Genomic DNA, 25,341 nt, shown 5'->3' on the forward strand with positions numbered 1-25,341 from the left:
ACCGGGGTATAAGCTAGAGTGTATCGCGTGATTGAATATTCTGCACAAAGGAGCACACAACAAATCAATGTTGTCCTTGATTACCTTAGCCATTATGCCGTCTTGCCCGGCCGCTTTATTCGTGGGCATGTTCGCCACAACACTTGCAACTTCATCGCTAGTAATGGTCGAGAAACTGAATTCATTATTAATACATCGAGGTATGCCGGATGTCACTGAAGCTAAGGAAGTAGGTTGCGCACTGCTCTGACCATAGGTTGTGAAGAACTGATTAAACTGGTCTGCAGTCTCTATTGACAAGTTGTCAGGAACGATCTGTTTTCTTTTAACTGTTCCCGTAACTTCTCCTACAATCTTCCATACTTGCTTAGTGTCATTTCCTTCACGATTAACCAAATTAGTATAATACAATTTCTTTGATTTTCTCATCAGCGCTACGGATTTGTTTCTGTAATACTTAAACTGTTTCAAGTAATAAGCATTTGTTCTGTTGTTTTCGAGCTTATTGTAGTATGAATCCTTTTTTTTCAATACTGTGAGTATTTCCTCAGTAATCCAAGGACATATGGCATGTTTATAGTTGCGCCGAGAAAACTTCAGCGTTGACTTAGTAATTGCATCGGAAACAGCAGATACGAAGTTAGCAAATTCTGTGTGAACGTCACTGTGACACAGATTTTCGAAATGAATAGATTCGAGCAAACGCCTGACATGCGCGTAGTCCACCCGTGAAAATACATTGGTATGAGTAGGGCAAGTACAATCGATACCCGACCGTGGCAGGAACAGAAAAGTTGAACAGTGATCAGCAATGTTTTGGTTACAAACACCAGCACAGGCATCCATATCACGGTTACATAAGATGTGATCAATAATTGTTGCAGACTGATGTTTAATTCTAGTGGGCACATTGATAACGTCCTTGAGGTTGAACGATTCCAGTAAGAAAATATAATCTGGACAGTCATCCTTTGATAAGTCAATATTGAAATCACCAACTATTGCTAACTGATTATTAAAAGACATCAGAGGAACCAGAATGGACTCCATATCAGATACGAACTGACTTGTGCACGTGTTTGGCGGACGATATACCACGCCTATTAAGACGTCTGTCTTAAGGCGAATAAAAAGTGCTTCCGTGGTTTTAGAGCTGAGAGAGGAATCTGAGAGTTGTTGATAATGTATGCTGTTTTTTATAAAAAGAGCAACGCCACCCCCTCGTGCGGTGCTATCTCTTGGTAAAGATAGCGTTGTGTAACCCGGTATGTACGGTATTTCTCCTTTCTTAAGCCAGGTTTCAGTTACAGCGATAAGATCATACTGGAAAGAATGTTGCGATAAATGTACAGTGAGTTGGTCTAGATTTTTATTTATGCTGCGGACATTGCAATGAAAAATGGAAAGGTTTTCGCTCTCGTGCCACTTAGCACTGATTTCCTCAACGGAAAAGGCCATGTTTCTAGACTACCTGAGCAAGATCATCGTCACAGGTTATATGTAGAACATGCGAGGTATCTGTCTTGCCCATCAGGATCTTGCCATCTGATACCCATGTGTGTTTCCATTGTTTTTCCTTTTTGGCTTTCCGTGCTTTACCTAGCAAAATTTTGTTTGCCGGGCACAAATGTTCGTTGATGAACACGGGATTCTCGTGATCGTCATAGCTCAGAAGTGTAGTGTTCAGCCGTTGCTTTTTCGCTGTTTTCAGAATGCTGTGTCTCACTTTCCTGGAAGCAAACTTAACAATGATGTTGGGTTCATCCTTGTTTTTTGAGGGCACACGATGGATAGCTTCAACATCGGATTCATCGAACTTGGTGCTCAGGAGATGACAGATCGATGTCATCACTGAAATCAGATTTTCACTGGGTGCTGGAGGGATGCCTTTGATTTCAAGGTTATTTCTTCTACTGCACTGCCGCAGTTCAGTTAATTCGTGCCTGAGAGTTTTCACTTCATTTGTGAGTCGGTTGTTTTCTTTTTTCATTTCCTGGCTTACGTTTTTCACGTCAGACAGGGTCTTTTTGAGCTCAGAGATCTCTGTTCTAAATTCTTCGAACTTTTCATTGATAAAGCCCATTGAAGTTTTGACAGATTCCATTTCAGATTCAATCAGATGCTTTAAATCATGCTTTAGTTCACTTTGCTTAGAGTCAAACTGTGCACTCAAATCAGTCATAGCCTTTACAAGTTATTTTATGGCTTATCACCCATGCTGGACACAAACACGAACGGAGCAATCCAGTAGCCTAAGATCGATGTTTGTAATTAAAGATACAGGATACACACCTGCAACGAACGAAGAAGGCGGTTAGCATCTGCCTTGTTGCGAAGGCTGCCTGGATTGCTCCGTGAATGGTGTGGGGACCGTCGTGCTGCGGTTATATAGGGGACGCCGTTGATATCGGACAGTAGTGCGCAGGTGCGGCTTGCCAGTAGAGAAGGGAGGGAGGGGGACGATCCGTGGACACGTGTAGGTTCCACCAGCGGTGACGGTAGCAGCTTCGGATTCCGCTCCTCAAAACGCGCATTTCTGCAACGAACGAAGAAGGCGGTTAGCCTCTGCCTGGTTGCGAAGGCTGCCTGGATTGCTGCGAATTCCGTGGGAATATTTGGTTAAGGCTACGGGTGGCTGATGCATATTCCAGCTTAAATCAGGCAAGTGACTTGTACGCCAACAATCTCCCAAGAAGCACAGATAATTGACCCAATATTGGAAAAGATGGTTTTACTATGGCCCTTTATAAGACCGGCCGGTGCCAATACACTTTTAACATTGGGCCCATTAGCTGTGCCGGTGGGGTTTAGGTTTTGTGGTGCATAGCGCAGACGACATTTTAAGAATTCGAAGGTTCTGTTTGCTGATCACGTAATGTTAGCGACGTGCGCTGTCCAAGCTAGATCATTACACAAAGTTACCCCAGGTGTTGCCTAGACTTAGTTCATTCTACTTCGACGTGAGAGATTATGCAACGGAATTAAGGGGGATTACGTTTGTGCGTAAATGACGCGTGTTTGCATTTAACCGGATTTAGTCCCATCAGTCATTGGTTGAACCTGTCTCGTTTTCGGATTAGAATTCGTTTCCGTATTAGAAGAATTCGTATTAGAATATACAGCAGTGAGTTAATTTAGGTTGTCGTTAACGTCCTGCCAAAAAATGGGACTGCTGATGAGCAGGTCTCCAGCGGGCGCCAAGTACGACGGTTAGAAGTGTAAATTAGCAGACTAACCACAATATTTCAAGCCCCGATTTCATGTTAATAAGTGAACAAGGAAAATTTTAATAGTAGAAGCCAGAACACTCCTCCGCGAAGCCTTTTCGACCCTTACTAAATCCGTTCAAAGTTACCAAATTGGTCAAAACTTCGCCATCAGTGGCGTCATCAGTTAGCTATGTTTTAGTCAGAAACATTAGGCATGTCCTTCTAGATGACAAGACAAGCTTAGAAACGTGTTCACGCTTTGGGAGAACATTGCGTACGTTTTTGAAGTATGTTCAAAGAAAGATATAGAAGTATGCCGCGACGGCTTTTACAGAGAAGATATGTTGCGTGGCGATCAACCTTGCCCTACGGGATTTCCTCTACTGTCCGACTTGAGTTGTCGAATGTGTACCAAATTGAACGGATGAGCAAGATTTTGTCGCAGAAGGAAAATTCTGGTGATAATGCTCGATAATCTTGCATTTGGAAGAAGACGGGCGGTGCGAGCGGTGACGAACGATTCGGGAATCGTCAATTTCGACGGCAAATATGGCTGTGCGTGTTTAGCCCAGAGCGGCAGAAATAGTGCCGACTGAAAGCGCACGCCGTTCTAAAAAATTCTTTCGACACTCTATAGACCATCCATAGACTTTTGCCAATAAATTCGATGAACTTCCTATATACTAACCATATAAGCTAGTCTATAACAATACAAATCCCACAGACACTCTAATGAAATTCTATAAATTCATGGCCATGCACTTTTAGTAGACATTTTGCTATGGACATTCTATTGACTATGAATATAGGAAAGGAAATATCTACAGGACGGCAACATTGTCTATAAGAACTCTATGCAAACTCTATAGGCCATTTCTGTAGAGCATTCAAGGGCATGCTGCTTGAATAAAGAGTCTAATGCTTGTGCCTGATTTGGTGTGAGATCGAGATTGATGAGAGCGATAAGGCTCACACCAGAGGTAAGTAAGAAAGCAGGTAACGCAGATTTGTAGAGAGAGAGAGAGAGAAAGAGAGAGACATCATAGGTTGGCTACTGGTGATAGAAACGACACTGGATGCTTTGTGAAGAAGAATGGGCCAAAGCGTAGTGTTACAGGCTTTGTAATGGGAGAGAAACGTCTTAGGCAGAGGGCTTCAATAAAAGCGACAAAGTAGCCTATGCGCTGAAAAAATGAGCTTAGGTTTAGTGTTAGCAGCGGCCAGAACGGACAATCCGCGTGAACGCGAACCGATGCAAGGATAAAAACTCATCGCGACAAACTGCAATTCCAAATATAAATGCCCCGCCACGGTGGCTCAGTGGTTACGGCACTCGGCTGCTGATCAGAAAGACGCGGGTTCGATCCCGGCAGCGGCGGCTGAATTTCGATGAAGGCGAAATTCTAGAGGCCCGTGTAGAGCGCACGTTAAAGAACCCCAGGTGGTCGAAATTTCCGGAGCCCTTCACTACGGCGTCCCGCATAGCCTGAGTTGCTTCGGGACGTTAAACCCCAATAAACCAAACCAAACCAAATATAAATATATATGCAAATAGTTCGTTCAATTTCCCTTATACGATGTATTGCTGATTTGGTTATGAAACAGGGGAAATGAATTTTAACCTGTAAACACATAGAAGGCAGTCCTCTTTGCTACAAGTGGAACACATGACACAAACAAAGCGATACCACCGAATAAGACTCCGCTTTCGTACGAGCCAAGTAGAATTCTGTAATAATTTAGGCTACTGCTTTGTGAAAATGGTTGTGAAGTTGCGGCTTATTTTTAGACCCTGTTAGCTTCTCCTTCGCTCAGGCAAGCATCTCACTTTCTGCTCGGCCGCGAGGTTACGACAAGCTTGCACACAGTTTAGAGTAACCCTACACAGGCCGCGAAGGCACACACCATCACCCAAGCGATTAAGGCTTGTCAGCGCCGATAAGAGAAGGGGGCAGACTCCAGCAACGTAATCAACAGTCCACAAACTAAAACCGTAGAGTTTCTAAATAATACCTACACGAAAAACAGGTGCTGTGCTAGTTTTATCACGTGGGTAGGCGGAGCAATGACGGGTGGGTGAGGTTTTGTATTTGGCTTGTATATTTTTGGCGGAAAACATGGATCCAGTCGCAGCGCTAAGACCCTTTAAAGGATCGAACCTGGAAGGCATACTCGAAAAAAATTGTACACAAACGAAACAGTTGCGTCAAGTTTATCTGAGATTTGAACAACGCATTATAGAAGTAATATATTTCTCGGGCAGAAGGTAGCATCGTGGTGCAGCTGCCGCTTCAATGGAAGAATCCACGTTTTCAACCCAAAACTAGCCAAGCCAAAAATGTAACCTTATCATCCCGGCATTCACGCGGTGGATGAAGTCCTCTTTAAAAAAGCTCGCAAGGATGGTGGGGTCAGCTATCCTTCTAGGTAATTCGGACGAACCAAGAAAGATGCGCGCGTGAGGCGTCACTAAGGGAGGTCGTTGACAGTCGCCCCCGTCCCCATGGGCCCTGCTACCTTACACCGGACCGTCCAGTTCTGACGACACAGCGAAGGCGTGCGGACCAGAAAAAACTAAACAAGAGTTTCTCCCTTCTTATCTGTCTTTAGTGCCGAGGCTGCAGCGTTCCTTCTGTCGCACCCCCTCCCCCCTACGCCTGGCCACCTCACCGCTTAGCAGCGCTTTGACTGATGGCACAACGGTAACCGGGATAACGTAATTAGCCAGGACGGCCGACTCCCAGAAACACTGTGGTTTCCAACGGTCGCTATCAGTTGGCAACGATTATCAACAAAGAAATGTCTTCTGCCACGAACTGAAGGGTTTAGTTTCTTTGTGGGGGTTTAACGGCCCAGAGCGACTCAGGCTATGAAGGAAGCCGTAGTGAACGGCTCTGGAAATTTCTACCACCTGGGGTTCTTTAACGTGCACTGACATCGCACAGTCTACGGGCCTCTATCACATCGCCTACGTCGAAATGCGACCGCCGCGGCCGGGATCGAACCCGTGTCTTTCGGGTCAGCAGCCGAGCGCCAGTAGCAGGCCAGGACCATGCTACCACTGCCCGACCTCCCTTCGTTTTCCTCTCATTAAAATTCCTTTCTCTCTCTCGAAGTGAAGGGGAAGACAAACATCAGGAAAGGCAATTCTGAATTTTAACAGCTAGGAGGTGTTATGCTGACGTTTAGCGTTCAGAGAGGGGTCTGCTATGCTCTTGGTTTCAGCTGTTTCAGCTGAAGCGCTGAAGTTAGCGTCGCTCGTTCCTGTCCCTCCATTCCGCAAAGTACAGATACGTGGCTCCTGGTCACGAGATCTTCGTGCAGGTCGGCCGCATGATGCTGCTTTATGAAGAATAGAAATTCCGGTTGGGGGGGGGGGGGGGGGGGGTTGCTGACCTCGTGCCTGTGCGCGCAGTTAAGTGTTCCCGGCCGCCGCACGTGCGCATGATGCTGAGTCACAGGAGAGTAAAGGCGCATCTGGCGGTATGAAATTGCTCGGGAACGTGTGCGTGCCGACAGGGTAAAGCCGGAACGCCGCGAGAGATAGAGGGCTCGATAGTTAAGAGAAGAGCCAGTCGCCTTTCTGCTATTGCTCCCAGTACACCGCTAGTCGGGTCCACCAAACAACCTAACTGCACCACTACCGCACCACCTAGCTGTAGCACAACCAAACACACTAGCTATAGTAAGGCCAAACAACCAAGCTGTACCACCGTTACACTACTTGCGATACACTTCTCTGTGCTAATTTAAGCGGAGCTTGGCTCACTGGGGTTTAACGTCCCAAAGAAACTCAGGCTATGAGCGACGCCGTAGCGAAGGGCTCCAGAAATTTCGACCCTCTGGGGTTCTTTAACGCGCACTGATTGGTTTGGTTTGGTTTATGGGGTTTAACGTCCCAAAGCGACTAAGGCTATGAGAGACGCCGTAGTGAAGGGCTCCGGAAATTTCGACCACCTGGGGTTCTTTAACGTGCACTAACATCGCACAGTACACGGGCCTCTAGAATTTCTCCTCCAAAGAAATTCTAGCCGCCGCGGCCGGGATCGAACCCGCGTCTTTCGGGTCAGCAGCCGAGCACCATAGCCACTGAGCCACCGCGGCGGCTAACGCGCACTGACATCGCACAGCACACGGGCCGCTAGAATTTCGCCTTCATCGAAATTCGGCCGCCGCGGCCGGGATCGAACCCGCGGCTTTCCGGTCAGCAGCCGAGCGCCATAACCACCGTGGCCATAACCAATGAGCCACCGCGGCGTGCTAAGCGTAGCTAGAGCTAGCTTATCTTTTCTTGAATCCTTTCTTTTTTTTTATCTGCAAGAACACATCCGCAATTGTGTCCTACCCTCCAGGGTTGAGCAATCTAAGATTAGAATTTCATTATTTGACTGCAAAACCTTTTTAAACGGCAGAACAAGCCGGGTATGGTAGTTCCGACCACTCGAGCAGAATCGAGTAAGGGCTCCGGGCTTAACACATACTTCGACAGTTCCCAGGCTCTAACTACTACTTAACCCACAAGAAAGATTCTACGTACTTGTTTCTGTTGCCGTTTTTGAAATTGCCTCGGTGACTTCGTTTTTTTTTAACTTAGTATTCCGTGTTGTAAATTTTTTAAGTGCATCGTTTCTTACACTTCTGCTTCACTGACTGCGTCATATTACTAGCGCTAAAAACACGCACACAAAGGACAGCGAGCATAAACACACAGGATTGACGCTAGCGTCTGTTCTGTGTGTTTCTGCTTGCTGTCCTTTGAGTTTTTTTAGCGCTAGTAACATCCAGCAGGCAGTGAATGCAAAGGAGCACTGACACGACTTTACTCTCTAATTACACTTCTGTGTCATGGTCTCCTGTACTTCGTCACCCGCCGATTAACCATGCTTGGCGGCGTCTGAATTCTTATCAAGAACGGTATACGAATAATTAAACGAATAAGTGGGATTGATTTGGAACGTTACATTGTCAGAATAATTGAACGGACATAAACGCAGTTGAGGGAGAAAAAATAAAATGTATTCGAAATAAATATTCAAAGTAACACAAAGCCCATATCTAGTTCTCTTAAAACCAATCATGCATGCTCAATCCTCGTCAGCACTACTCCCTTTATATAATAAAGTTCTTCTCCGAACAATTCTTCAGCCCGGTTCTGTCTAGTTTGGTATGGTTTATCGGGCTTTGACGTCCCGAAGCAACTCAGGCTACGAGGGACGCCGTAGTGAAGGGCTCCGGAAATTTCGACCACCTGGGGTTCTTTCACGTGCACTGACTTCGCACAGTACACGGGCCTCTAGAATTTCGCCTTCAAGTATTATGGTTTGAAGCTCTGTTACGCGGACGTCTTAGAACCATTTGTCCTTAAGAGTGATAACTCATATTTTATTTTAGCAACTCGCAGTTCCTCAATGCTGCTTCTTGAAGTTCTTACCATTTTTGTTTTTCTAAGGCACTTTCGTGTTTATGAGAGGTACACTGGCTATCTCCTTCCAGTTGTGTTTGTTAATAAAAATCCGTTACCTTGCAGTTTCTGGACATGGTGGTGCTTGTACGGCAGCAAACAACGCCTTTTGTGGTGTGAAAATTCGGTTTAAAAATGCAATATTCTCTCTCTCTCCATTCAAGTGAACCTTTTTAAAGACAAAGGCATCTCTGAGCTCACCATTTTTACGTGAATGGCGCTGTAACCTAGTCTCAGGGAACCGCGCGTATGGAACTGCATGAACACAGCTCAACTGCGTGCATCTCCAACGCTGAGGATATTTGTAGTTAATGCTTGTCCTTTTCTACCTTATACATCTCCTTTTGCAATGAAAATAGCAAATTTCTAATTAGAAAATTGTACACTATCAATGCAGAACAACTTCAACCTATCGTCAGCGTTTTAACAATGAGGTGGCTCAGTGGTTATGGTGCTCGGCTACCGACCCGAAAGACGCGGGTTCGATCCCGGCCATGGCGGTCGAATTTCGATGCAGGCGAAATTTTAGAAGCCCGCGTACTTTGCAATGTCAATGCACATTAAAGAACCCCAGGTGGTCGAAATTTCTGGAGACCTTTACAACAGCGTCCACCAAAGCTTGAGTTGCTTTGGGATGTTAAACCCCCATAAACCAAACCAAACCAAACCAAACGAAACCAAACCAAACCAAACCAAACCAAACCAAACCAATTACGTATATATATAAAGTAATTACACCACAAGCCGTATCGGCAACAAGCGCTCAGTTCGGGTCTCTTTTCAACAGATAAATAGCGGTTATGTTTAGTTACCAAAAGAGAAAATTAGAGGCTCTGGCATTCATACTTTTTTCAAACATCGCAAATAGGTAAATATATTTCGCATAACCTAAGTTTCTGAATAATCCAGCGCCGGAAAGAATGATTGCATATTAAATTGAACACATGATAAAGCCCCTCCGCGGTCCAGCCGAATAAGATTTTTAATAAATTTTACGAATGCATTTTCGTTGTTCTGAAACGTTACAAAGCATTTTGACGCCCTGCCTGCAACAATGCAAGACGTTTATTATAAAAACAACACAAATCAAAACAAAAGCAACCAGTTCAGAACACGTAAAATAGTCGCTTGTAGAAAAAGTATGAAGATAAATATTGCACGTCACCCATGATCAGATGGTGATGCGACATAATCTCCTCGCTGAAGCAGCGCCTCTAACTGCACCCTTCATTCTTTTACTGTCCTTATTGTCGCATATTATATGTGAATGAATATGAGTTGAAGTGAAGGTGTGTTAACTGCATTAACGTTTATTATGCCAAAATGCCACTCGTGATTGTCTACATTAGAGGGACGTAGAGACATATCTGCCTTCCCTATCAGTATCTTATTCAGGCGTCTCCCATTGCGTCTATGGCATAAGATACGTACCCGGAATGCAGGTGTTTGCGGACCATAAATATGATATAAGCAGTTTTTAATTGCAATGGAAACTTTATTGAGAGAACAGGTGATACACACAAACACTGTTTGGACGGATAGCTAGAAAGCTAGTGACCGGTCCAATACAAAAATTACTTGCAGTTTAGCCACAGAGCGCGGAAGACTAAAGAGTTAATCGTGATATACATAATAGTGCAGGTGACTAAAACACGCAGCAAAAAAAAAAAGAATAAGATGGGAGACTGCAAGAATAATACAGAATGCAAAAGGCACAAAAATAGGAAAGAATACACACAACACAAAGAAAAAAACATACCAAAAGCAAGCACCAAGAAAAATGAGGCGTCAAGAATTCACAAAACAAGAGTTGCAGGCTAAATTTGATTAGACTTGAAATGCAGTTTACAAGTCATTTTAAAATTTCTGGCTCCTTTTACCTCGATGGGCAATCCGTTCCATATTTTTGCTCGAACTCTATCCGGCGTTCACAATATACATTGCTACATTTTGGAAAGTTAACTTTACAATTGGATGCTTGTCTTGTATTACGGGAAGGTAGGACAAAAAGGCTTAACGGAAGGGGGGAGCTAGTGTTTATTATGCTGTTTATCAAGAGGGAGATTTTATAGGTAAGCATGGATGGGAACTATAGTACTTGTTATTTGCTTTGAGTATGCGTGCATGGAAACACCCTACGTTTAGTGGAACCATCACAGTCAGCAAGCTGTGCCTGCCATCATAGGTTTTTTTTTTCAAAACACCCAAGGACTGCGTGCTGTGCACCCAAACGTTTATCGTTTTTTTTTCATCATATGTGTATGCTGTCCTCAACACCTGTGACGTAGTTTTCTGAAGCGACCAGGCGTTCAGCTAATGAGGCTTTTAGAGCCTAGCCTGTGATGAGAAACATGCTGATTTTGTATTTTGATCCCGGAAAGTGCTGGCGTTGCGATTTGATGCCTCGCCCGGGATACGCTGAATCCGAAAAAAGGGGTTTTCGAAAAAACGGCGCGGTTGTTGTTTCTCTGATGCGACCTTCGCGGAGTCTTTCGTAGTGTAATGAAAGCGTGGCATGTTTGCTCTCTCTTTCAGGGTCTACAGATGGCGCAGAAAGAAGTTCTCGTACTTCAAAGAAATGGGCGTTCCCGGTCCGGAGCCAAGCCTTATATTCGGGAACCTCCTAGAAATTCGGAGAAGGGTAGGTGATCTTTCAACGAAATAAAGTTGTCGGCCAAGCGTTTACGGGCTAGCATGCGCGCGTGACGCATGTCGATTACTCCCTCAACGCATGTCGATTACACCCTTTAATGAAGCAATATTGAGGGCGGAACGGACGCGGCTGTTTCTCAATTGGAAATCTGAGCACACTGTTGCTGGTAGAAAACAAATCGCTAAGTCGGACGGGAGAAAATGAATTTTGAAATTTTTGAAGCGAAAAACTTCACTAGGCTAGTCAACACCGATCTTCGTGTGAGCCGGAGGCCAGATTCGCCACTTATGCGCATGCGCGAAACGGAGTGACGTTATGCACGGTGCAGGTGGCTGCCGTAGCAGCCGCCGCCGCTGACTCCTTCGCCTGACCTTTCGCCGCCGCCGCGCGCTACTGCGCATGTGCGCCGCCGCTTCACCTCCTTGCCACCGTTTGACCTTTCGCCGCAGCCGTGCGCAGTGCGCATTTGAAAGGAGGGGTATACTATAAGGCGCGCTTGCCCATATAGAACAGGCGCAGACACTCGCCATGGAAGAAGAGGCAACAGTCCGACGGCGCAGAAACACCCATCCAGAAGTGTTATCTTGGGAGTTGGCTGAAAAGCATCGAGAGCTTTTCGCTTATCCAGGCTTAACCTTAGCTAAGCCACAGCCAATTTTTTGTCCCATTGTGGGGTGAAGCAGAGCTCCCTGTGGCTGTGTAGCCCACCCATACTTTAACTTCCCAAAAACTCAAAACAACCCGCAAAGTCTCGTTTTCCTTAAAAGTGCTCCATTGCGGCGCTTCGAGGTTTTCCTCGAATCGTTATCAGAGCGAGAACAAGAAAGTGGCCTATGGCTGAGCAAACCAACTTAACCTTACGGTTTCTCTGCTTCCGCCCACCGTGTAGCATTTAATACTGATTTTTGCTCCAAGGCTGCAACTTCGCAGTTCAGGCTCGTGTCCTAACGAATAGCATCCTTTCCTGAACGCCAGCGGGAAATATTGTTTATATATTTCTTCTTGTTTAGCATCTGCTCATTCACATACTTCGGGGTGCAGTCTCTTCTAGGCTAGAGGCCTCAGGTTAGTGGCGGTTACACGCTCAAAAACTGTATTCAGTTTGGCGTGGCTTTGTTGCTGTTAAATAGGTACTAGCACTCATGTGGAAAGGTTCGCAAAGATGTTCATCATTAAATGATGCGGCAGAAACGTACAATACAATGGCGTGAAAAATGTCCATTTGATCAAGTTTTCAGGCACAAGTCCAAATAGAACAATTCTTTTCAAGTTCTCTAATATTATTACGAATTTAAACAGTTGTTTGAAGCGGTAATATTAAACGACTGGTACAGAGCACCCGCCTTTAAAAGGTAACACGAGTACACACATACAAAGAGCGTCGAGTTTTTCTCATGAACTCAAGCAGTCGTCTCAAGTCGATGTTTTTTTTAAGGTTCCATGTATTCCTTGCAAATTCTTTCTTGCCTATCTTTGTGTCGAGCTTATATTTTAGGTCTTAGGGAACTTACGTCGGCCCAGCTTTAACTTATACAGAAGAATAGAGAAAAAGTTTTAGGCATTTGAAGATTACTACAGGCTACATTCAGTGGTGGGCGTGTTGGGCCGAGTCCTGAAATATGTCAAACGTTTCCACTGCCACGAAAAATCATGGGCTTGTTTTTCTATACCTCTGCAGTGCGCACCTGTTTTATACGACGATATATAAAGCGGCGCCCTACAAAATCCAGAGATCAAGGTTATATCCTCAGAGCGACCTGATTTTGTTATAAATGAGTGTGCCCCAATTTCTTACTAATGAAATTAAGTCAGTGATAATGGCCTTTTTAAAACACAGACTACGAATAACGAAATAGAAGTCATTAGGTGTACAAAGATCAAGGGCGCTAATACAGACTTGTAGATCTAATGTCACCTACATAAACATGCCGTCACCAACGACTGGAGGTCACACTCATAGCATCGCACTGAGCAATACATTTTACTGTCCAACAAAAGTGATGTCTGGGAAAGTAGCTTTGTCATGGCAGTGTTGATGTCTCTGTTGTCCTTCTCCTTTTGGCGCTGCGCACTGGATTCCCTCCGCGTGTGTACAGAGTCGATAACATCTGTCTAGGGCGCTCGAGCGGTGCTGTCCGGTGGAAATAATGCGAAATTCTGAAGAAGGCATTGAATTTCACTGATAATACTTGCCCTGGGGAGAAGCCTACTTTGTTTCAAGTATATGTAACCGGGTGTAACTTTGAATTGTAATTTCTGTAATTTTGTATAATTTTTGTGGTTGTTATTTTGTAACTTCTAAATTGTAATTCCTGTAATTGTGTTTAAATTTATGTTATTACAATTTTGCAATTTGTAATTTTTGTGTAATTTTGCCTTTACGTTTGATTTTTACGCGTTACAAAGTGTTACAGTTGTGTCAGAAAATAGGTTCTGTTCATGCTTCCTTTATTTCGTTAGTATTACTGCCACGTTTTTCTTTTTTTCTTTTTTTTTCTTTCTTTTTTTAAGTTTTGCCGGTATGCTGTTATGTTGTCTGCATATTTTCCCTGTACAAGTTATATCTATTTTTGGGGAGGCGAGAGCTCGTCAAGCTACACCCCTAGCTTTTTCTCTCTGCCTCCCTCATCCTTGTGATGAAAAATAAAGGCATTATTATTATTATTATTACATGTGCACCACACAGGCACCAGGGCCTTAGCCCCAGCAAAGCAGCTGCAATAAGATTTACCTTTATTTGCTCCTCAGCACACCGCTCGAGCGCTCTAGACAAGTGTGATCGACTCTGTACAGTCCCGAATAGAGTAAGTAACAGCCAACACAAATGACCTGCACCTTCCCCATGTAGTACTTTGAACCCTTGATTAATCGTATTCATGGCTGCTCACACAGCTTACCCGAAACTTATAAAAGGATTTTTAACATTTTATTGACTTAGGCAATACACAATTGGTGAACAGTAATGTTTTCATGTGCAGTGCTTTTGCAGTACTGCTATAGCGGCAGCCGCGCGCCAAATGTTTTCTTCTTTAAATGGCGGTGACATCGTATGTGCTGAGTGGAAGCCCTCGCGTTAACATGCACCACACTCAGGTGGTCATCCGGGAGGAGGGAAAAGAGTCGGCGCTAGACAGTATTCCTTGAGCAAGGATTTTATGTTTGTAGGCGAACCTATTTCAGCTTTTTGGTGTGTAGAGTGAAGTTGCGACTGTCACGTCGCTTTGCTAAAGGAGAAAAAGTATTCATTACTAAGAATGAAATGCTTTTAACACTCATCGTCGGCGCGCCTTGGGTGATCCTGACGCTATAACGGAGGAGCACACGGAGCCGGACCTAAACGAACATTGGCGAAACGAAGCTTTCAGTTCACTCGACCTTGGTGCCTACATGCTGCACTGCTGCCTGAGTAGTGCATGCGTCAACAACAGCGTCATGATGATGCTGTGATGGTAAAACATGGCTGCGGTTCAACGTGGCTTGAACCTAGTTCTGTCAAGCATGGTCTCCACTGTCTCAAACCAAAGGTCAAAGATCAAGGTCAGGTACCGAATGGTGATAGTCATATGATCACATGGTGATACTACCATAGCTTGGGCCATAACACCACGCAGTTAAGTTCGATTTGACCTTGTGCGGCATTGAAGGTCATTGCCTCATCCATCATCGAAATCGGAAGGTGCATCCCGAGGAGTAGCTCTAAAAAGCACTGCGCTGGGGAAAGGAGCCAAAGTTCTGCCCTGATGATGATGATGATGATGTCCTCAGACTTAATGGCACATACCCACGGCGGGGGATTGGCCTTGCAGGCCGAGAGGCGCACCCGCAGTACTGGTGGCACGTAATGAGCGAGGATACAGCGCCGCGAGATATGGCCGCGGGAGTTTTCAGCATTACCCAATGCGCGTGCAGGAGACATAGGTCGTGTGGCGCCATCAATCAACACGGCCAGTAACCACTCTCTGGTCGCGCGGGTCGCCATATGTAAAAAGAGGCAAAGAAAACCGAGTGCGCTGTCACTCGCGAAAGAAAGCTTAGGAAAGAAAAGCGGCTAATGTGGGACACTCCCCAAGACTCGACTGCGGCTATCAGTATCTCCTATCAGTCCCATAATACACTGTGCATTTTCTGCAATGTATTTAATTCTTTCATTTCCGCTCGACGACGAGGCAGTGTGAGAATGATTTTCGTATATTTACGTTTTGCACGTGGTTCGTTAGTCGCACTTATCGACGGCCTCGCATTTTCTGTCCGCCATGTGTGTAGGGCGCTCATTGGCGCCCAATCCATCGGCGAAACTACATTGTTCCTGTAGTACTACGGTCATGCTATTGGAACTCTGCAGTGTTAAGAACTGTTCGCGGCGACGTAAGAACGTCGCCTCAAAAGCCAAAAGTCTTGCTTGGGTAACTCGCAAGTCGGCAGGTGCGGCAATTTGCAGTTCTGATAGCCATCAATCTTCCGGCTTTCTACTGTCACCATCAACTGTCTCTTTTTAGTTTAGTAGAAACTCGTGCGAATAGTCATCGAGGTTTCCAATAATTTAACAGCCTTGCGTGGTACGCATGGTCAACACATGGAGGCATATGGCTCAAGTGCCGGATTGAGGGATCTTTTTTTTTTTTGCACAAACACCATGCACACTGCCGCATAGCCGCAAGCCATGACCGAGATGCAGAGGTTGAAAGGCCAGCCGAATCGTAAAGATCAAAATCCCAAGCAGCACATTTAATCAGCCTAATACTACAGATGGCTGGTTTCACTCTCAGACTTTGTTGGTCAGGTAAATTGGTTTTCGAGGAAAAGAAATGGCGCAGTATCTGTTTCGCACATCTCGGTGGACAACTGAACCGCACCGTAGGCAAGGTAGGAAGGTGGGAGTGAAAGAAGAAAGAGAGAAAGAGGTGCCGTGTAGTGGGGTCTCCCGATTAATTTCGAACACCTGGGGATCTTCAACGTGCACTTACATCGCACAGCACACGGGCACCTTTTGCGTTCCACCTCCATCAGAACGCGGCCGCCGCGGTCGGGTTCGAACCCGGGTTCTCCGGCTCAGTAGACGAGTGCCTTAACCACTGAGCCACCGCGGCGGCATTTGCCAATACGTTTCCAATATTGGTCCCGTCACCAGTGTCGCTTGGGATGGCTCTCCGAACCAGCCGCGTCCTCCGAAAACAGTGAGTCGAGCAACTTCTTCAGGGGCATGGCACAAAGGTGGCACAAAGGTGGCTGCAATAGAACGAATCAGTAACCTCGAGAAACACCAAATGCAGTGTCGTAATCGTTAACTATTTGTAACCTTTCTTCATGAAGCCACGAATGTTTTTACTTTTTTATCCACTCCCTTCTGTAACGCCCCACTGGGGCCCTGAAGGTATTGTAATAAATAAATAAGTAAATAAATAAATACATCTGTCGGCTTGCCATGGGCTAGCCTAAGATTGGCGAGAGGATACTGAGAGAGTGACGCGCGCTTTCAATAATTGGCGCAACTCGGAAACGTGACGGTGTCTAAGTCTTCATTAGCGATCCACTAGAAGCAAGAAGGAAAATTATAACGGAAACCTCTTGGAGCCTCCTTCAAACTTATCACCGTTGCGCAAGAAGCCACACCGAAGCCCTTCTTCAAACGTGGTCCCAGTCTCACTGGTTTCGGTCAATAATAATAACACAATAGTAACATAAAAATAACATAATAACATAATAACACAATAATAGCATAATAATAATACGTCAGCACAAGCATAATAAAGGGAAACTGGGCTTTTCAATGTGAACACATAAAGGTCGTTTTCGCCTGCCTAACAGAATCTGTCGCAAGAAGGTCGCGGAATTTCTGTGGCGAGACTGAGGCGATTCATTCATATCATGCCGCAGCGTGGAATGAGTCCCTGGAAGCAATGAAAGTTCCTCATGCGAGAGAAGAGGACGCATCACCACCCTATCTGCGGAGGTACTGTGCACTGTTATTTACGAGCAGCATGAAAAAAGTACTGCCGATGAAACTGCGAGATCACATAGTTGATAACCTACGTCACCGACGTCCTTGTGGAGGAACAGCTGCAAGCATTGCAGTCAGTCAGCCCATCTGAGAGCCACCTGAATCCCAACGGCTAACGTTCATGGAAAATGTCTGGGCTCTGTCATCGCCGTGCTTCTGATGAGGCCGTCGTCATAGCGCCAAAAGGCCGTTTTGTATTTCAAGTGATGACATTGTATGTATGCTTCGGGAGCATCCGAACAGGCTATATATAGTAGCGGCGTTGGCAGGTACAGCAAGAGTTCTTCGTTTTCTAACGTAACCTACTTTCTCCCGATTTTTCTACTCCGAGCAGATTTATGGAAAATCGGGCTGAACTCGATAAATACCGCAAAAATGTAGTTTTCTAGACCGAAAAGCTGAAAGGCCCGCGACAAAAATAGCGGTTGTCTTATGCTTACCTTTGAGTGATATTATCAGTTTATTGTAGGCTTGCAACCTGTATTAATTTTTTTTCGTGGTGCGGCTTATTCTGAAGGCAACTTCGAAAATTACGCTTTGCAAAAGAGAAGCCGCAACATGTGCATTGAAACGACTTCTCATATGCATCAGTTTGTCAAACACTCCCGTCGGTAATGACGCAATACTCTTATGCCAATGCGGTTTACAGTGGTAGCTACATTGTGATGACCAAATATTTTTGTACACTACGATGCCCTGCGCATGGGTCCTGCGCAGGGGAGTAAAAATGAACGCGAAGAAGAAACTGCATTCAATTGCAAAGAGAAATTTCTCCTTCGCAACCGTTCATGGCGTATTCTGTCATTTCCTTCGGCTTTTTCCAGACATTTAGCAAAATTAGAGCATTTATATATCGCGCAAAAGAGAGAGCCAGTAGTGAAAAATATCTTGTAACAAGTAGCCCCAAATGTACCCCGTAGCGGAACTTTGCGATCAATAATCCGATGTGAACTCTAAACAAAGCTCTTAAATGAAAACCCGATTTTCACCCCGCGAATTCTGAAAAATAAAGCACGATATCAAATTAGCCTATGTGTACCTAGAATATATTTTTTTTTCCTTGAACCTTAAACTACAAATAAAAGCACTCAAGACAGTACTGGAAGCATATAAATCCTTAGAGGAACTAATATTTCTACGGAATATGCTATATTGTAAGAGAAAGCTCTAGCCCTACTTTGAAGATATGGCAGTTGTCAAGCTGTATATGTTCTCCAGGAACGGGAAGTAGAGGTCTAAATCTGAGATTAGGTGCATGCGGACGGCGCTTTCTTGACTTGTTTCCAGAATTCCAAGCCGCGAGGACAGGTGACGGAGGAAATATTTAGTGCAGATGTTAAGAGCCGAAGAGCGACGGCTTGAAAACGTTTCAAGACATGTGCAGCCGTCAGTAGCCATCGGGCAAAATGTTGAAAATGCAGAAAGGGAATGCTGCGTGACGAAGGCCGCGTGAGTGAGTCAAAGCCCTGCTTAATTTCGAAAAAAGAACGAAAGAAAGTAACCTGTCTCTTACGCTAGCAGTTTTGAAGGACAAAACAAGAGCCACGTGCTTCCCGGCGGGAAAACTGAGCATAGCTCTGGATAGGCTTAACCGAATTTTCCTACCACCCTGTGTACAGCTTACCATTCAAACTCGCCAGCTATCATGCATTATGCGGGCTTGTCAAGCTGAAAAAGCGGGATGGCATACTTCAGATGACCAGCTTGGTGCATTTTAGAACACCTATACCTCACGGAACATCCTGTTTGACGCAGCTCAGGGGTAACTGCGTGGATTATTAGAGCATGGTCAGCAAAAACGCCCAAAATAAACGTCGCCAGTACTTCTTGGCCGGCCGTGTTGACCAGGTGTAAAATAGTGCTGAACTAGGCAAATAAGATGCATTTATTGCCACTCCGAAGTGCGGGCACAGTGATCTGAAGAAACTCAAGGAAAGTAAAGTCGCAACACGCGTTTCGTCTAAGCTACATAAGTGGTGCTCTGAGCAGTTCTACGAATACTCCTCGGCGATCATTTTGCTACAAAATGTGCTTCCGCGGCTGCTGATCCGAAAGACGCGGGTTCGATCCCGGCCGCGGCGGTCGCATTTCAATAGAGGCAAGATGCTAGAGGCCCGTGTAATATGCGATTTCAGTGCACGTTAAAGAACCCCGGGTGGTCGAAACTTACGGAGCCCTTCACTACGGCGTCCCTCATAGCCTTAGTCGCTTTGGGATGTTAAACCACATAAAAATCATTTTAACTCAGCGCTATGTGTTGTCAGCCCATCTAGGTACTAGTGTCTTCACTGATAACGCTTTTTCTTCCAGGGAGCTGCGACTTTGTTCGAAGAGTGGATAAAGAAGTACGGGAATATTGTCGGGTATGCATTTATTTCCTTTTGATAAATAGCTCTGCAAAGCGATCGTCGTCGTCGATGCTACACAAAGCGCGAACATAATAAAGGATTTTTAGCGCATCGACACAACACAAGAAAGACGACAACACGGGCGCTTACTCCAACTGTTTAATCATATATATTTCGCTATATATTTCGTATGCTGACGCTTGATTAAACAGTTGGAGTAAGCGCCCGTGTTGTCGTCTTTCTTGTGTTGTGTCGATGCGCTAAAAATCATTTATTATGTCTGAAAACCAACTAGCTCAGCAGTTAACCCTCTTAAAGTGCGAATCTAGCTAAAGAGCGCAACTGAATCAAGGCCACAGGAGTGGGAATACCTGAAACGGATGGGAAATAAAACAGAAAATTGGTCGACCATTAATAAGCTCCGCCTTTAAGGGTATGATGTGATAACGTTGGTGGGTAGCGCCAGCGGCTCTTTTTGTCTAAGGATACACGAACACTGTTTCCATATTATGTGAAAGACCACACGACATGCATACATACAAAGACATACATGGAGACATACATGCATACAAAGCCCCGCTCTAACCAAGCCGTACAGAAGTTCCTGCGTCGCCTATGGGTATGTCTGACCTGCAACACAAGAGTCAGCGGTTCGATTTCCGACTAATTACCGTAATTTTCTTACATGTAACAATTTTCATACATACTTAAATGTCCTAATACCGTGTTTGTCAAGTCGAAACCTTCTAATCACTAGTTTTCTAAAGTTTTAATCACCTTTCATTCAATGGCGCCACGTGGGGCGTCACGACTCTCTTGACCAATCCGGCTGTTCCGCTTATAGCGGCGAAGACGATTACGCCGAATTCTCCGCAGCACGGGACCCTTAACGCTGTCACGTTAATAATAGTGTCGTAAAAGGTGGCAGGAAAATGTCTTAGCGTTCACATGCACAAGTGTGATCTCCAGCCGGCAGCTCGCTCCAAACTCAGAAAGTATGAGTTTCTAAATATTACCTAGAGAGAAAATTTTCGCCACCGTATATGCGAATTTCTTGAAAAACTCTTCATCCATCGCGGATATGCCACTTAGACGAGCAGGCAGACGGGCAGGGTGTGTTGCTGGACAAGTTGGTTTGACATTCTGAACATTGCAGCCCTGACAACGCGCCTTTTTCAGCGCCCTGTGTATTTCATCCTTCCTTCGTCCCTCGTCTGTCAGCGCTGCAATGTTCAGTATGTCATACTTGGCTTGACTAGTGTTAGCCCTTGAACATAATGACTTCATAGTATAAATTTTCACAAAAACAGTTGCTAGAAAACGTTGCTTTGCGATTAAAATGTGCTATAAAATATCTTTCTACTGTAATTGGCAATAAATGAGTAGGAAAGCAAATAGGGGTAGACTAGCACTGAGTTTGCCTATTGTAGGGGAGGGGCTTCTCTTCATTTCTGCAAGTAGAGCTTGTCGTAGCGGCGTCCGGCCGCTATCGGGGTGAGCGTTCCAACCGAGCGGAGAAGCACAGAGAAGAAGCGAGGTCCGTGTCAAAGCCCAGAGCGAAAGACGCCCGTCCGTTTATTGCAGCCAAATATATACAGGCAATGACGTCACGGTTCTCACGTGACTCGAACGCCGACGCATGTCAGCACAGAGCTAACCGTCGTAAACAATTCCTTGTGGTCAAAAGACATTTACCGCAGCAAATAGTCTTTAAAAATGTTTTAGGGATTAAAATAGCCCATTTTAAGAGCCCGCGTGTTGGCATTGTGAAAAATAGAAGCGCTCTAATGGTGTCATCCGCTATTGCCGGTTCGTGCCCTAAGTTAACGTCCTTAGAAAGTTATTCGCGCGCGCAAACTGCCGGTACCAATCATGTCTTGGCGCTGCATTCGCGAATTTCACAAATAAAAACATAAACTAGGAAATGCATATCTGTCCTACCACAAATAAGTGAAGGTGTGTTTTTATGCTGATGCACGCGACCTTTCTGCTTAGCAAGGTTGTGTTGCAGGCCAGTTGGTGATCCATATATATATCAAAAAAATAACGCGTAGGCGCAGCAAACTGGGACGAGACGATCGAGGATAAAACGCTCTGTGCTTTGTTTTTTCCCGCCTGGTCTCTGTTTACCGCGCCGAAGCACTTTTTGAACCTTTTCTGACCTTGCCTGAAATGAACTACGCTGAAGCTGTGCACAGGTCACCCCCGGTCTTGAGCTTATCATCCAGCGCAGCTCAACAATCCTCTCTTTACTGAAACGGCGTGTCGGTGCACCTGTTGGTGCTGTTCCTGTTATTTATGTGCATTTCGTTTGTTGTGTACACGATCAGGGTTATACTGTTGTTGTACTTTGTCTTTTTTTTTTTTGATAGGGTTACTAAGCTTACCTTAAGCGTAATATTCGTGAAACACACTACTGTCGATATATTCATGGGGCAGTGCGTGATACTTAAAGCTGCATTACGCATCTTTTTGTCCAGTGTCCCCTTTTTACACTGTAATGTGTGCGGAGAAATAAACTTTCATTTTCAATAAAAAAAAAGGCACATTGGTAACGGCGTTCTTACATTTCCGTTTACTTTCTCAAAATACAGTACTTTCAACAAGCAAGTATTTATTATACAGAAAAGATGATAAAGTACCTTTTGACGGAAGCATAAAACTGTTGATAACATTAAAGATCTTATTGTAATAAGAAAATCGGCGAGTGAAACTTTAAACGGCGCGCGCGGCCTCTGTCACATTTCTTGTGTTGTGGCGCCCGTTGCGAAGATGTTACCTTACAAAATCTTTCAAATAATTCGCTGTGCGTGTTGGCGATTGAAGAGAGTTTTTAGCACCTTCCAACGATTTATTCTGTCATCATGACGCCTATTTTGGTCAGCCCCTCTTCCTATCATTCCTGCGCTTCAACGTACCGTACTGGGCAAATGACCGTACACTCTCATTTGGAGTTAAGGATGGCAGAAAAACGTTGTCGATGAGTCGAGGCCTGATTTTTGTTGGATAAAGTAAGCAGACATCTGTTATGTTGTTTCAAGCTTAATTTATTGCATCAACGGTTCTAAAACCGTTGGCATAATCTCGTGTGTAAAACTCGAAAGTTTGAAGAAAAGGCTATTATTTTCGTCGCGCACTCTCGCAATGCAGCCGAACATAAAACTCGTGAAGGTACATAAAAAAATGGACCGTTGCGTACTATCTGCAGATATAAAATCTGTGACAAGCGTTTTAATAGAGCAGTAGGAAAATTGGCGCGGTGTAATGCAGTGTCAGACTGGTTGCTGTCATGGTCTATGTTTAAAAGTAGGGAGATTGCTAATGAATGGAGCTTTTGCAGCCAACTGTGTGTGAATCATTAAGCGCAGTGTCTTTCGAAATGATGCTTTATAGCCCACTCCGTCATCGAGTGTGATTGCATCGGTGTTTAAAAAAAAAATATACACCCGGCGTCAAAAGTTTATGAACTACGCAGGTTGCGAAAAAGAAAAATTTTGTGGAAGCCACTGGATGTATCCTGAACTGTATAAATATCTACAGCATGCGCTTTAAAGCCTGAACTCTGCAGGTGCTGTGTTATTTTCAGGCTATGTGCCCAGGCCACACGGGAATAGTGTTTCCGGAGGCACGTGTGCCTCGTAAACTTTTGACGCCGGCTATGCGTATTCAGACAAGCGATCGAGCGAGCAGTGCATTAGCTACGTACCAAGACGATGTGTCCGTGCGCTGCGCTTCCTATTCCATGTCATGCAGATTCTACAATGGAGCCGTGCCTTTTTTGCTGATTAACGACGTGGAGCTCCTGAATAAAGTGGAGATTGAAGACTTCCACAATTTTGCGGAACGAGGGGTGAGAACCTGCAATGCTTCCTTAACTTATGTGGCTTAAGTGCGCCAGGAAAGCCCAGAATATCAAATGCAACGGATGGGCTTTCTTTTGTGTTCCTGAGCTCCAGCACTCAAATACGGTAAAGAAGAAAAAATGTCGAAACAAAAACTAAAGAGCGATTCTGCATGAAAGTTTGGACTTGTGAATTTGCAGCGCATTACTGCCGTCTTCCAATGCAAGATAAGTCCGGTGTCGTTTCCTCTATAGAATTTCCCTTTCGCTTGCTTGGATTTATTCCACACAGAGACAATAGAGGAAGGCAATGGCCGCTGTAAAAGGGCTGGAAAAAATGAAGCACTGTCCTGATACTGAGCCTCAGAAAAAAGTACAAGAAAGAAATGTGGCAAACGACACAAGAGGCACTACAGTGTGGCCGATCAAGCACTGGGCAACAAACGCATCTCGAGCTAGTTGGCTGACTAACAACTGAAGATTGTGTGTCTAACACTGAACTTTAAACTTAAAAGCAAGCGCCGCTAGAGTAGAAATGCACTGCACATAAAAAGCACTTAGCACTGTGGGCAGGCCCACTGTGTATTCTGGAGTCGGACATGTAAAACCATTCGCTGATTGGCTGTGATCGTGGATGAATGGGACATGCATTATGCTCATGCAGAGACGTCTGCAATGCGCGAGAACTGAAAGGGTAGGTATTAAGTATAATCCTGAGCATTAATACATACAGCCATTTAAATGCATATCACTAGCAGTGCTCACCATAAGCTCTGGAAAGCCATCTCTTCAGCGAATGTGGCAGTCAAGAACATTATAATTTTCCATAACCTGCTAGTTGGCACCTCGTAAGGCAACAAGAAGTGGCAGTTGAGGACTTTCAAGGTAATTAAAAGTGTAATAATTGTCATACTCGCAGCCTAAAAGTAACTTTCTGGTATTGGTTAATTATAATCTAATGATGCAGCAAAATACGAGGATAACTGCTATTCATCTTTTCATTGCCAGAAAACTTGCTCCCCGGCAAGAAAAATTACTGGACTTGATATGTTTCAGCTTCGGAACTCTCCTCGCCGAAGCAAGGCGCGACTCCCTCATAGGATGTGGGAGGGCGCTGCAGTCAACGGTTGCACTAGTGTATCCGTCGCGCGCTGCGGCCGACTTCGTTCTTTCGCTTTCAAGTTTCCACTGTCCGTTAAATATCTCTCCTTTTTGGCATATAATTCTTTGCACGGTTTTAGGTGAGAACTAGACTTTGTTATTCATGGTTTTCTGTTCATCAATAAGCAGTCTAAATGTTGTGATGGTCATCCCGTGGTACCGGTACTGTTCAGTTCCTTCCTAGCACAAAAACGGCGCATTTCTTGTACGCCTGCAATTTGAGCTAAAGTTAACCAATATGGAGCCTTGCTTCATACCGGGTTGCACTAGCTACACGTAGAACAAAAGCGGATGTTTTTCGCTTTGCTATCTGAGCATAAGGCTTCAAAGAAGTGAAAATGAAAAAGAGTTATTGTCGGCACGGGCAAGCTGCTGCCTCGTTTCGGGGCATCAGCAATCATAAAAAAACTTCATAAAATCATAAAAAAGCACCATTATCATGATGATAGACAAGGGTTCATAGGCATTGAAAAGCTGCGCTTTACGACGCGATTTCCAATCATGCACAGCTTCCTTTCGCCGAACTCAAAAAGAAGATTGAAAATGAGGCAGAGCTTTTGAATACGCCGCCGCGGTGGCTCAGTGGTTATGGTGCTCGGCTGCTGACCCGAAAGACGCAGGCTCAATCCCGGCCGCAGCGGTTGAATTTCTTTGGAGGAGAAATTCTAGA

The 25,341-nt window shown here is 44.9% G+C and overlaps 2 protein-coding genes across 3 annotated transcripts in view; one reads left to right on the forward strand and one right to left on the reverse strand.

The window, feature by feature from the left end:
* The window catches only part of LOC149347280 (cytochrome P450 3A11-like), a 113,501-nt gene that overhangs the window by 64,012 nt on the left and 24,148 nt on the right, over positions 1 to 25,341 (forward strand). The window contains exons 3-5 of one of the 2 annotated variants that reach the window (XM_089586973.1): positions 11,206 to 11,311; positions 19,632 to 19,684; positions 23,423 to 23,519. In XM_089586973.1, coding sequence (XP_089443099.1) covers positions 11,206 to 11,311; positions 19,632 to 19,684; positions 23,423 to 23,519 — 256 coding nt within the window. The remainder of the gene's footprint in view (positions 1 to 11,205; positions 11,312 to 19,631; positions 19,685 to 23,422; positions 23,520 to 25,341) is intronic. The other variant, XM_089586974.1, reaches the window with a different exon arrangement.
* Positions 1,213 to 2,098, reverse strand: LOC149347281 (uncharacterized). The gene has a single exon (XM_089585546.1). The coding sequence runs from the start codon at positions 2,081 to 2,083 to the stop codon at positions 1,463 to 1,465; it is 621 nt and encodes a 206-aa protein (XP_089441672.1). The 5' UTR covers positions 2,084 to 2,098; the 3' UTR covers positions 1,213 to 1,462.

Source organism: Amblyomma mixtum, chromosome 4, assembly GCF_055824585.1.
Source record: "Amblyomma mixtum isolate Tamu chromosome 4, ASM5582458v1, whole genome shotgun sequence".
NCBI lineage: Eukaryota > Metazoa > Arthropoda > Arachnida > Ixodida > Ixodidae > Amblyomma > Amblyomma mixtum.